The sequence below is a fragment of the Lontra canadensis genome, unplaced genomic scaffold (genome assembly GCF_010015895.1).
Source record: "Lontra canadensis isolate GAN:19392208 unplaced genomic scaffold, GSC_riverotter_1.0 scaffold32, whole genome shotgun sequence".
NCBI lineage: Eukaryota > Metazoa > Chordata > Mammalia > Carnivora > Mustelidae > Lontra > Lontra canadensis.
Window position 1 is genome coordinate 1964243 of NW_022631026.1, and position 13393 is coordinate 1977635.

Consider the following 13393-nt stretch of genomic DNA (forward strand, 5'->3'; position numbering starts at 1 on the left):
GCACACCCCACGACACGGTGCACCGTCCGTTTCCACTGCGTCTCAGGCCTCGTGCTGGGAGGAGTAGCCAGCGGCGTCCTTGCGATCTGGCTGTGGGGCTGTGTGTGAGCGCTGTCGCCCGCTGGGTCCTGGTTACTCTTTGCGGGGAGGACCTTCCAGTCCATCGCAGTTCCCAGAAGCCGGTACTCCGTGCCCCTGACCCCACGGTGTGACAGTATCTCCGGTCACACGGTCCGGGGAGGGAGTGGGACCAGGGTGAAGCTGAGCTGGGGCTGTGTTCCTCTGCACTGAGGTGGGTTGAGTTGTTCTGACACCGGCTATGACACGGATGGACCTTGAGGACGTGATGCTCTGGGAAAGAAGCCTGTCACGTTGGACTCCGATCACATGAGATACTTAGAACGGTCGGAATCGTAGGACGTCCAGCAGGCGTGGCCAGGCGGCCAGGAGGCTGAGGTGGGCTGTAATGCACTGGGACGATGGGGACGCAGCGGTATGGGGACAGAGGTTCAGTTTCACAAGGTGCAACGAGCGTGGAGACGGACGGTAGGGCCACAGGGCATCACGAACGTAGTTAATACACGGAGCTCTACACTAGAACGTGGTTACGATGGTAAATGGTCTGTTCCGTACTTTATCACAATAATAAAAACCTCCAGGCAGTTGTCTGGTCCGTCCCACTGTGTCGTCAGTCTTGCAACTGGGCAGACCGATTCCTCCTGCTACATCCTTCATCTCAGAATTGTTTTAGCTTCCGCTCCCTTTGTCTTTTCATATAAATTGGAGAATAATCCTGTCTGTCTACAAAATGTCTCGCTGGGATTTGAACAGGAATCGTGTTAAGTTTGTAGGTCACTCTAGGGACAATCAGCGTCTCCCCCCGGAGCTGAGCCTCCCAGTCCGGGAGCGCGACTCGGTGTCTTAAGGCTGCTGTGATTTTCCTGGTTGGCACTTAGATCCGGACATGTTTTGTTAGATTTACCCTGAGGCACTGAATTTCTTTGAGTGATTGTAAGTGATTTTAAGTTTCGGAGTGTATGTGCCCGTTGCCAGCTTGTACAGGTACGCCTGGTTTCCGAACATTCATGTTGAGCTCTGAGCCTCGCAGAGCCCCTTCTGGATTCTAGGAGTTTGTGTGGACTTTTTTGTGTGTTTGTACTATTTCTGGTTTTGGTCTCCGGGTAACACCAACTTCATAAAATGAATTGGAAAATGCTCCTCTCTCTTCTTTTTCCTGGAAGACGTGTGAAAAATTGGTGTTAATTTTTCTGTGAAACTTTGGTAGAATTCTCCCGTGAAGTCATCTGGCCTGGAGCTTCTTTCTTGGGAGTTTTTGTTACAAAGTCAACTGCCTTAGTTGCTAGGGGCTGCTAAGCCCTCTATTTCATGTTGGGTCCATTGTGGAAGGTCATGTGTTTCCCAGGAAGTGGCCCATTGGGTCCAAGTTTTCAGATTTATTTATGCTATTTCGCATAAATTTTTGGCATAAATTTGGCATAAATTTGACATTTGGCATAAATTTGGCATAAATTATTTATTTATTTAAACATTTTATTTATTTATTTGACACAGAGAGAGATCCCAAGTAGGCAGAGAGAGAGGGAGAAGCAGGCTCCCCGCAGAGCAGAGATCCCAATGTGGGGCTCAATTCCAGGACCCTGGGATCATGACCTGAGCCGAAGGCAGAGGCTTAACCCACTGAGCCACTCAGGCGCCCCTATTTGGCGGTTTTAATAAAGAATCCAGGACGCTGGGATCATGACCTGAGTCAAAGGCAGCCCCTTCACTGAGTCACCCAGGGGCCCCTGAATTTGAAAATCTTTGCAAAATTTGTAATCTGTTGTGACTTCTTTCAGTCTAAATAAAAATGCATCTTTGAATGTAGCCTTTTGTGATCGTAATTGTATGTGTGTATCTTTTTCTTAAACAAGTCCCCTCCCCTCCTCCGTGAGAGGCAGGAGCCGGACCCGCCCACCACAGACCCTTGTTCTGCCTTCATGAAGCGTCAGGGAGCGCCTGTGAGTTTGGGTCTTGCGTGGCGTAGGTCTGGACAGGCAGTAGACAAGCAGGGAGTGCCTTGAAGTGAAACCCTACAGGGAGAGTGGAAGGAAGCGGGTCCGCCACATTTATTTCTGTCTGATGTGGCACCTGATGGTGACCACTCTCCTTGATTCCCTCGACGCCCAGCGTACTCAGTACTCACGCTTCCTTCTTCAAAAGGAGAAGAGAAAGAGAACAGAGCGGACGCCAGAGTCAGGGTGGGGGGCTCGGGGTGAAGAGCCGGGAGGGCATCTCTGGCCGGTCCGCGACCCCGCGGCGGCTTCCCGCGTTCCCACACCCTCCACCGCCCTCCCGCAGGACAGCGGATGTATTGCAAACAGGAAGCTCTTTGCAGATAAGGCTGAGACCCAGCCTGATTTGCTGGGAAGCCTGACGGCCTGGGCCATGCTCGCCTGGCCTGTGGGGCTCGGCGGCCTCTGTAAATAGCGGCTATGAGGCTCCCGGGCGCAGTGTCCTCGCGGGTCCCCGACGGTCAGGACGCCCCCTTCGTCTGGCGTGCGCTGCAGGTAGGGGCGCTCTGCCGGGTGACCGGCAGCCCTGGGGAGCAGGGCGGGGGTCTGCCAGTCCACGGGGACACGCTGAGCTAGGAAGGCAAGGTTCCCAAAGCGGCCAGAGGGAGGACTCGGTGGAAGGGGGGTGGGTCTGTTCTTTGGTCCCCCGCGACGGATGGGGTCTGTCCCATGGATCCGACTCTAGAATTCCAAGGTCTGAGTGATTCAGGAGCTCATGCTGGAGACTCCATGGGGCCGGCACACGAGGGCACTCAAAAGGAGGCTTCTCTGCTCTGCACTCGCTCTAAGAGGTGGGGCTGTGTGTTCTCGAATCCCCATCCCTGTGTGAGAGGTGGCTGTGGCAGCGCGTGAAGGTGGCCAGAGTGTGTTCCCGGGGAGCGGCCGCCGCCTGTGGCTGGGGCCACGTGGGCCGCAGTGGTCATCTGCGCTCACGGCCTGTGGCTCTGTTCTGAGCTCAGCAATGGGGCAAACGCAGGACCGGAGCCGGGCTCTCTGGTCTCCCAAACCGGGTAGGACGTGGTGTGACGGGGTCCCTTCCTCCCTGGCCAGCTGGCTTCCAGGCTGAAGTTAGGTCATACTTAGAAACTTAAAAGACAAAGTGGGAAAGCCACGGCACGTGCATAGCCAGACTTCTGATCTGGTGGGAAGCGCTCTCCTTGCCTGGCAGAGCGAGCCTGGGCGTCCGCCGCGATTCCAGCTCATCTACGGCTTTGAGAGATCTGGGGGCCATGAGAGGACAGACGGTTTGCAGAAAGCTGGGGGAAGGGCCTCTTCCTCCTTAGTGTGTGCCCTTTGGTTGGGCCCTGGGGAGACCCCGTGTCACCGTGGGGAGCAAACAGCTGGGTGGGGTGAGGGGTGGCCATTCTCAGAGCCCCTGATGCTTCCAGATGGTTCTCAGGCTGTACATGCTGCAGAGCTTAATGAAAAGGTAGGATTGTGAGTTTGGCAAATTATACCACATTATTTTTTCATTGTCCATTTCTTTCTTTCTTTCTTTCTTTCTTTCTTTCTTTCTTTCTTTCTTTTAAGATTTTACTTATTTGAGAGACACAGAGAGAGAGAATTTCATTCTTACAATGAACTTCCACTAAGAATTCCAAATTGAATTTCCCCTCAGAAACCGTGGTGCACCCAAGGGAGGGTGGAAACCTCCCGGCTCTGGCTGGATCAGGATGTGGTTCTTAGAGAAGGCCCAGCGGGCCGCGGCTTCTCCGTTTACAGACCGAATTCCTCTCCTGACTCCCAGGGCAGAGCTGGAAGTTGGAGGAGTTGGAGGCCCCCCCGCCCCCCCGCCCCTGCCTCACCAGGGCTGCCCTGAGGAGATGCAGATGCAGGAGCCAGTGGGCGGGCGGGGTGGTAGGGCTGCGGGGAAGGTTCCGGCTGCAGCCCGGGGGCCTTGTGTGGGCTCTGCGTGGCCCAGGTGGCGACTGCTGTGGCTGGAAGGCATGTGTGGGGGCCGGGGGTCGTGCTGAGCAACGTGGCTGTCCCCGGACGCAGCTGTTCTCAGCTGGAGACGATCCCACGTCAGCTTCGGACCCCCGAGACGTTAAAAAAGATCTAAATCCCCTCTGCCTCCACAAACACCGAGAAGCAAGTATTGTAGACTGAGCCCAAATGTAAGTTTATCATGACTTTTTTAATGTTATCATCACTGTTAAGAGCTACATTCTGGAAAGAACCCACATTTGCTTCTAGAGCAGCAGCTCAGCTCGACACGGTGAAGGACACAGTGTTGCAAACAGGCTCTTAGGAATTCCAGGTCCGTTAATGCAGGGCGGGAGCCACTGCAAGCCCGTCCCGCACCGGCCATGTCTGAGGCGCTGGCCCCGGTCCCGCGTGGACCTGAGGCATGAGGAGCCCTCGGGCAGCGAGGAAAAGCAGTCGCAGGGAGGGGAGACCTTAAATTCTAGGTGCCGCCACGTTCAGCTTCTGTCTGTCCCTCATTCGCTGCTTCACGCAGCCTTTCGGTCCTCAGCTCAGTGCCCGCTAAGCTCCTGCCCGTGGCCTGAGCCTTTCCTGGCTGCAGGAGGTGCTCACTCTCGGCCCACTTCCAGAGCAAGGCCCAAGGCCCAGCGGCAGGGGGAAAGCGAAGGGGGCAAAGCTCATCCCCGCGGGCTGTGGGCAAACCTTCACACCTTTTCCCTTCCCTTCCTTCCCTTTTCCCTGCCTCCTCAGGCGGCAGGCCGAGCGCCAGCTGGGAGGGGGGCTGGGAGGGGGGGCGGGGAGGGGGGCTGGAGGGGGCTGACTGTCCAGCCTCCAGCCTCCTTGGCACCATTGCATTGAAGAGCCAGGTCTGAGGTGGTTTTGGGAACTAAATGAGGTTTGTGTGCCCATGTGTGGTAGTAAATAGTGGCTCCTTGTCTCTCGCACAAGCGTGAAATAACACAGTAAAAGCTGCCACCGTAGTGTAAGGAGGTGGGCGGCCCCTGCTCCCGGGCTTGGTGCTCTTGACGGCCGACAGGAGCAGAAGGGAGAGGTCAGGTGCGCCAGGAGGCCCCAGGTCCAACCCCACCTCCCCACCTACTAGTGGGGTGCTCTGGGCAGCTGACTTCACTTCCCTCATCCCTGGTTCCCTGGCCTGTGAAATGGGAGCGACATGCTGGGGGCGGCCGGCCTTCTACCGTCCCCCATCGAGGGGACATTCATCCTCACCCCTGCCCTTCCCATTGTGTCCTGTGCCCCCGCCGAGGGGAGCAGAGCCCTCGCTGCAGGGTGTCACAGAGCACACACAGCTTCTGCCTGCATCTGTTGCACGGAGAACCTGGCTGGAGCAGTGGCTGGGGCACAGGACCTCTCGGTTCAGAGGCTCTGGCTTCCTGGGCCTGGAGGGGCTGTAGGCCGTGGGGCCCTCCCCGTGTGCAAACAGTAGCGCCTCGGCCGTCTTGGCAAGCACTTGCCCCGGCACACCTCTCCGTGTTTCACGTAGTTGCTCCTTGCACAGACTCCTCCCTCCCCTCCACGCGGAGGGCGCCAGCCAGCGACGGAGACATGATGAGCCCAGGGTACTGGTCCTGGGGCTGCCAGGTGCATGGCCATCCCCAGATCCTGCCGTGTGTTCATCAGAGTCTCGGGGGGTGGCTCTCTGGGTGCTGCCGCCAAGACTTCCTCACCGACCCTCGGGGGAAGAGTCGGCGTGCCTGATCCCCATGGGGGCACAGGGCCAGCTGTGTCCTCCTGTGTGTCCCGGCCTCCGTCCCCCTCCCACACCCGCTGGTGACGGGTGCTGTCACAGTGACAGATAATTGAGGAGCTATGGCTGCCGTGAGCCCCGCAGCAGGGCGCTGAGCGGAACAGGCTTGCTCAGACTCTGCACACACAGCCCGCGCCTGGAAAGCTCCAAGCTGGGCCATCGGGACAGTGGTCTGTTAGGAGCGCACTGGCGTGCGGTGATGCTAGGAAGCCACGCGAGACAGGCATCCACAGACCAAGAGTGCAGCCCCAAGGGGTATGGAGGGGTCCTGGGCCCAGCGACCATGGGGGACTGGCCGGTCCTGGGGAGCTGGCTGGGCTCTACCCTCTGTTCTGGACGGCATGTCAGAGTTGTCATAGGACCACACGTGTGCCTTTGTGTGCGTGAAGTCTCAGCCAGAGAGATGCAGAGGCGAGAATCTGGCAGCCACACTCAGGTTGGGGGTCCCAGCGTGGCCGGGACCGGGAGGCGAAGGTGGGCCGCGAGGGAGAGACCTGAAGGCTGGGAGAGGCCCCCGACAGCTACCAGCACCCCGGCCCCAGTCTGTATGCGGTCACGCCCCGGTGTCTGAATGCTCATCGCTGTGTCCCCTTCCTTGGTGCAGGAGCCTGTGTCCCCCAAGCGCTCGTGATGAAGCAGCATCTGGCTCTGATCGGCCTGGCCTTCCTGTGGCTGCTTCCAGGGGGACACCCTCAGCAGACAGCAGAGGACGCCTGCTCCCTGCATATTCTCGTCCCAGGCCTCAAAGGTAACCTCGACCGCGACCTCCAGAGTGTGGCTGAGGCTGGAGGGCTGGTGCTGCCGCCACCCGGGGTCTGAGCAAGATGCGCCTCAGTTTCCCCATCTGTCAAACTCAGGGTCGACTACATAAAGTCTACTCTTCCTTTGGCCAAGGGATTCTGAAATTCTGAAGCTAGCCACCTATCTGCACCCCATAAAGGACACTAACATTTGTTCCAGGTGCCACACACATGACCTTGAATGACTTTCAGAATGAGATGGTCTCATCTGGTCCATTTTGCAGATAAGGACATTGGAGGCTCGGGGACATTTGGCAGTTTGCCAGACTGGGTCCCACCGCTTTGAAGCCAGTGCCCCGACACTGGTTCCTGAGAGCTCCTAATTTCTTCTTTAAAAAACAAACAAACCAACCAACCCCAAAAGCTCTTCTCTTGCCGGCTTGCTTGTAATTTCCTTCCAGTTGGAGTTTGCTCTGCCGAGCAGATGTGGGGGCTGGGGGTACTGGCCCCGGGAATGAGCGTCTTTGTTTAGAAAAGCCCCTGGTTTCTCCACAGCACAGGCAAGAGATTCCCAGACCTTGTAATTCCCAAGCAGGGTGGAGGGTCCAGTGCAGGATGAATGTGTGGGCTCCAGCTCAAACACTACAAAAACCCTTGAAGCAGGGGCAGGGCTCGTGACGCAGGTGGGGTGGGCAGGCTTGGGCCTCTGGCTCTAGGAGCAAGAGACCAGGGTGCAGAGGGGCTGGCCCGGGACTCACTCCCCAAATTCCCTTCTGCCCTTTGCTTCCTGCTGAGTCTACATGGACCCGGCCCAGACCCTGGGCCTTCCGTGGGAATGCTGTCAGCTCTCCTTACAGAGACGGAGGAAGCAGACGCACACTTAGGGGCTTTGGACCCGTGATGAGAATGACCGCCCCCAAGACAGAGCCAGGCGTCTCTGGAGACCAGACCCTCGTGGGGGCAGCCGGGGCTTGTGAGGGCAGGCTCTAGCTGAGGGCGGCCGGGGCAGATGGCCTCAGTGAGCCGGACGAGGGGTGGGCTCCTTGGAGGGCAATGCTGAGGCAGACCCTGTGCCCAGGGGCTCGTCCTCCAGCGGGTGAACCAGACTCGTCCCCAGGTTGTGTGGAAGCCATGGGGGGTGGTTTGGGCTGTGGAGCCTGCGTTCCAGACGCCCTGATGAAGCAGCAACGTTGCCCCACAGTCCCGATGGCCACAGTCTATCCACACCAAAGCCACAGTTCCAGTAGAGAAACTTTTTTTCCCCACGATTTGTTTATCGGAGAGAGAGGCAGTGTGCGAGGAGGGGGTCGGGGCAGAGGGGGAGGGAGAGAGAGAATTGCAAGCAGACTCCACACTGAGCGCCCAGCTCGATCTCTGACCCTGAGATCATGACCCCAGCCAGAATCGAGAGTCGGACGCTTTACAGACTGAGCCACCCGCACGCCCTGAGAAGCTTCTTACCAGACTTCCCGAAGTCCGTGCGGTCTGGGTGTCCTGGGCTTGTCTCCAGCTTCCCTGAGCTGTAACTGCGTACGTGCCCAATGACGGGTGAATTCACGGAAACCTTGTGAAGTGACGTCACCTCCCGTCGTCCCCGTTCTGGGGGTGGTGGTAAGGGTGGAGGCAAGGACCGGGGGTTTCTTGTTCTGGCCCAGGAACAAGGGGACCTGACTAACGCACACCTTTGGGGACTTTGCTCCTCTGAGACACACCAGCAGCTGGGGCCTGCTCCCTCTCCCACTGCGGGGGGACGTCCACTGTAGAGGCAGGTGCTGGAGAGCCAGGAGCACCCATGGCCCTTCCTCAACCGGCCGCAAAGAAGGCCAAGTGCCTGCACCAAGTACCTGATGTCTTCCTTGTTGGGTCAAGAATGACCCAAGTGCCGTCGAGGCAACAGCTTTGTGCTGTAGACCTTCTTGAGACAGGCTGGGAGACGAGCTAGAAGCAAGTACTAGCCACGTGTGCTTTGCACGTGGGAGGGAGGAGGGAACAGGTTGTCAACGATGAAGAATGAACTGGACACTTGAAATGTTAGCCTCTCTGGGTAGAGACATAACTCGTCACGTAGAGCGTCACACGGTCATCGGTCCCAGATCACTGCCTGCTAAAGGAAAGGATGTGGGGAGAGGACATTGGGCTCCCTGGGCACACAGTATGGAGTGCATGCGAGTTTGCGGGGGAGAGGCTTAAGCAATACGGTCCTGAGGTTCTCATCAGCGGGGCCACAGCTCTGAATGACCCTGAGACCACGGACTGGGCGCAGCCCCTGTCTTCTAGGGTGCAGTGCACCCCGTCCTTGGGGTTGGGGGCTTACCCAACCAGGGGCTCAGGAGGCTCTCTGCCTCTGAGCTCTGGACAGCCCCCACTCCCAGGGACCACCCCTGCTCCCCAGCACTGGGCGAGACCATGATGCAGAATCTTGGGGAGAAAGGTGTTCGAGGGACTTTCTGATGATCTGAGACGAGACCCATGGGAGGTCACGCTCTTAGCAAGTTTTTCATGATATAGTAGTCCTCTCTCCTGCCTTAGGAGGAGGACTTGTGGGCACAAGGTAGCACTGGTTGCTGTCCAGGGACTTTCTGTCCTCGGAGCCTTGCTACACACACAGGTGTCACGCTCCATGCAGGCCTGCAGCAGCAGGGTGGGGCGGGGGCAGCCGCCGGGGACCCCGCGACCGTCATGAGGCCTGTGTCCTCACTGCTTTCTCTCCGGGAGGAGTGCGGAGCTGGGTGCGCAGTGCTGGTTCACTGGTGGTCTGGTGATCTCAGTCTTTCCCCGTGAAGGCTTGGATGCACTAGGGAGGGGTGGTCGAGACCTGCTGCCTACTTCTCTGGGCCTGGCTCCTCCTCTGTGGGGTGCACGTGATCCCGCCTCCCGCGGTGGGGCGAGCTCGCTGCATGCCCACGGGGCACACAGCAGGTAGCCTCTGGGGCTCCTCTTCCTCCACGAAAGAAAAGCTGGCGGCGTGCTTGGTGTGCACTTCCTCCAAGTGTAGCCAGAGCGCCTTTGTGGTCAAGGCCGCTTCGGGGTGCTCCGGGAGACACCGGGCTGGCTGCGTGTGCTCTTGGGCTTCCAGGGGTTCCCGCTCAGTGGGGGAGCTGGCACGGGGGAGCAGGTGCTGTCCCGCAGGCAGTGACACAGGCTCGCCTCGGCCCGGACCCCCTCAGGGGTACACTTCCAGCTCTCCCTGACACACGGGGAGGGCCCTGCTCTTTCTCTGGGCACTGACCCGTCCCCCAGCCCTCGCTGGCACCTGCGCACCTGTCACTTCCGTCCTGGCCCCTCACCTGTGCAGGTGGGGCCCCCCTCTTGGAGCTCCGTTTGCCCTTTGGGTGCCTGGCTATGGCAGGTCTCCAGAAGTCACTTCATCAGAGAGCCCTTTTCTATCTCTCAGTCTCAATTATGGCTTTTTTGGGTTGAAATTATTGTATTTTCTCTTCCTTTACCTTATGTCCTGTGCAGCTAAGGAGAATCCCCAGGTCAGCCTGACTCACGCTGGAGCCTGCCGTCTTCACAAACCCCTCCTCCTCTTGGGTGACTGACAGGGTCTTCTCTTGGCTCTGGTTCTGCAACGTCGCCGTGTCGCATCTACGTTACTTTCCCTCATCTCTCACGTGTGGTTCCCTGTGGCACTTGCGCTGTGGTCTTCCGTGCCTTTCCCTGGTGCTGGAGGCCACAGCTCTTAACCTGGCAAAACCCTCATGGCTTCAACTGTCTGTTCTCCCTTTTCTGGAATTCCTCTAAGGTGGACACGGGCGTCCGTGGGGCTTTCTTCACTCTCCACTTGATAACTTTAAATCCAAACACAACTTTCCAGTCCTTGATCTCTTCACGTTGCGCCGTGAAAACATTCTCCGTCCTGACCCATTTCATGGAGTGGCTCACGCTGTCGGCCACCCTGCGACTCGGCCTTCCTGTAGAGAGATTCATTTCAAAAATTAATTTCATGTATACTACAGCTTGATGAGCAATTCCCTTGTTAAATGAATATTTGGACCGTTTCCAGTTGTTTTACTGTTAAGAATAAGGTTGCAATATAAGACAAAATCAGAGAGGGAGATAGGCCATAAGAGACCCTTAACTATGAGAAACGAACTGAGGGTTGATGGAGGAGAGATGGATGAGGGACAGGCTAACCGGGTGCTGGGCGTTAAGGATGGCACGTGATGTGATGAGCACTGGGCATTACAAGCAACTGACGAGTCCCTGAAATCCATCTCTGAAACTAATAATACACTAGATGGTAATTTATTGAATTCAAATAAAATAAGATTATTAAAAAAAATAAATTTCATGGGCACCTGGGGGGCTCAGTGGGTTAAGCCTCTGCCTTTGGCTCAGGTCATGATCTCAGGGTCCTGGGATGGAGCCCCATGTTGGGCTCTCTGCTCAGTGGGGAGCCTGCTTCTCTCTCTCCCTGTGCCTGCTGCTCCCCCTGCTTGTGCGCGCTCTCTCTCTCTTTCACTCTCAAATAAATAAATAAATAATTAAAAAAATTAATTTCACGTGCAAGATTTCTAGTTGGTTCTTCTCAGTGCTTTTTACTTTTGATCGTAGGGGCCTATCCTCTCTTGCCTTTATGAAGATATTCAGGTCTTATTTCAGGGTCAGACACCGATGGCCCCAAAGGTCCCGTACCTCTGGTAGTTCTCTTCCAGATGTTGATGTCCCTTGAGTGTGTGCAGGCTCTTGGTGGCACACTTAGTCTGTTAGTCGGTATTTCTTGCGGGTCTATCAACGTGTCCCCAAGTATTTCTACTGTAATAGTTTCCTTTCTTAAGAACCATAAAGTATGCAGAGACTTAAGGGCCACGTGTGTGCCGGGCGTGTGTGAGCCCACCCTTCAGCCGGGGGCTGCGTGGAGCCTTCCCTGCAGGGGCACACAGGCGACCACGGGTTGTTGCTGGCACTCTGCTTTTCTCTCTGTCTACGGAAGTTTAAACGGGATGCCCCCTCCTTCAGGCCAGTCAGTTTTGGGCATCTCGTTGGGGCATCTGTAAGCTCAGTTAAGCTTCTAACCAGGCTTGGGGGCCCAAGGAGAGTTGCAGAGAACTGAAGTAGCCTGGACGGTGGCCGGTGTTGGGTGCACCTGGGGGGTTACGCGGACCCCCTGCTGGCACACGCACGCTTGTGGGGGAGCGGTACAGCGGTGAGGCAGACAAGCCATGTGATGTGGAGCAGGGTCTGGTCACTGGGGAGAAGAGGCAGCCGGTGAGCGGATCAGAAGCACAACCTGGAGGGTCAGGTGGGAAGGTGGGAAGGTGGGAAGGTGGGAAGGTGGCCATCACGACCTGGGCTCCAGAGGAAGACCTCCTGAGGATGGTTTTAGAAATGAGGTGTTATTTGTCTCCATGTTCAGCCTGTTGGTGGTTTTAAGAAGGGACATAACAGGGACGCCTGGGTGGCTCAGTGGGTTAAGCCTCTGCCTTCGGCTCAGGTCATGATCCCAGGGTCCAGGGATCGAGTCCCACATCAGGTTTCTTGCTCTGCAGGGAGCCTGGTTCTCTCTCTGCGTCTGCCTGCCTCTCTGCCTGCTTGTGTGCTCTTTCTGTCTCTCTTTCTGACAAATAAATAAAATCTTAAAAAAAAAAAAAAAAAGAAGGGACACAACATAATGGGGTCTGTGTTTTAGGAAGAAGGTTTGGGCGTGGATTAGAGTGGGGTGGGGAGGAGGCCTAGGGAGGGACCTTGATGTCTCCCATCCAACTCCAGCCTCTGCTCCTGCCACTGCCTCCGCTGCTCGTGGGGATCCCCACATGCCATGCACATCTGTCCTGCGTGGGCCGTGTGAGCACAGTCCCCAGAGCTGCAGGGAGCTGCAACTGGCCCAGCTGGGCCAGGGCAGGGAGTGGGCTGGTTATACCCCACAGAGCTTGGCAGAGGCTGCGCTCCGCTGATGAGGGAGACAGAAAGCAGAGACGACGCCGGGCCGGGGGCTTGCAGGCTGGGAGAATCTGTGTGTCCGCTAGAACCAGGAGCATCACGGGAGGGACTCACCTCTGGGGAGAGGCCATCGGTCGACGTGCGGTGTGCGAAGCGTGGGGCATCAGGAGATGAACAGCCCATCTCCCCGCTTCAGTTCTGAGTGAGACAAGTGACAGATCAAAGATGAGCAAGTGACCGCCCAGACACGCCAGGACCCGTGACAAGGGCCGGCGGCATGCAGCCTGGGCTGACAGCAGGACGCACCCGGCCAGGGAAGCCCAATCAGGTGGATGTGCCCACCAGGTCACAGGCTCCGCATCCCGGAGTGTGTGCCGCATCCCCTCATGCTGAAAGGATGCGGGGATGTGGACGTGAGCGCCTGTTTATTCTTCCCTGGTGCACCTGCCGGATACAGATACAGCCAGATACAGCAGGACACCTGGCACGGGAGAGCCTCGAGATCCCTGCTCTCCTCATGCTGCCCTGAGGGCAGAGGGTCAGGCACAGGGGTTCTCAGGGAGCGCTGAGCGCCAGAGGGCAAGCTAGCCCAGAGGGATAATTGGAGAAGGGGACACAACATCCCTGGAGGGGGAAAGGAGGGCCCAGAAGCAGAGTCCCAACACAGATTTGGGGCAGAGAAACCTGAGAGCCTCAGTGATGGAGGGTGGGAAGAGGGGGGAAAGCCCATGGGGGTGGGAGATGGTCAGGGTAAGAGATGAAATGTCCTGGGGCTGGGGCAGGGGAGAGGAAGGCCAAGGGGCGTGGCTGGCCGTGCACAGGGTGAGAAGCCAAGGCTTACGCTGGGATCTGTGCTCCGAAGGAGGTCCTAAACGCAGTGACTTCTTCCACAGGGGATGCTGGAGAGAAGGGAGACAAAGGTGCACCCGGACGGCCTGGAAGAGTCGGCCCCACAGGAGAGAAAGGTACCTGCCGCCCCTCGGACCTGCCAAAGTCTGGCCCTTCCC

At 57.4% G+C, this 13393-nt stretch overlaps 1 protein-coding gene across 7 annotated transcripts in view; it reads left to right on the forward strand.

Annotated features, from left to right (window-relative positions):
• Positions 1 to 2307: 2307 nt before the first annotated feature.
• Positions 2308 to 13393, forward strand: part of COLEC11 (collectin subfamily member 11) — a 31873-nt gene continuing 20787 nt past the window's right edge. For 5 of the 7 annotated variants that reach the window (XM_032866772.1, XM_032866775.1, XM_032866776.1 and 2 more), the window contains exons 1-3: positions 2308 to 2567; positions 6368 to 6511; positions 13280 to 13351. In XM_032866772.1, coding sequence (XP_032722663.1) covers positions 6394 to 6511; positions 13280 to 13351 — 190 coding nt within the window. In that variant the 5' untranslated portion in view covers positions 2308 to 2567; positions 6368 to 6393. Of the gene's footprint in view, positions 2568 to 3462; positions 3502 to 4130; positions 4190 to 6367; positions 6512 to 13279; positions 13352 to 13393 lie in introns of those variants that run through there. The other 2 variants (XM_032866774.1, XM_032866773.1) reach the window with 2 other exon arrangements.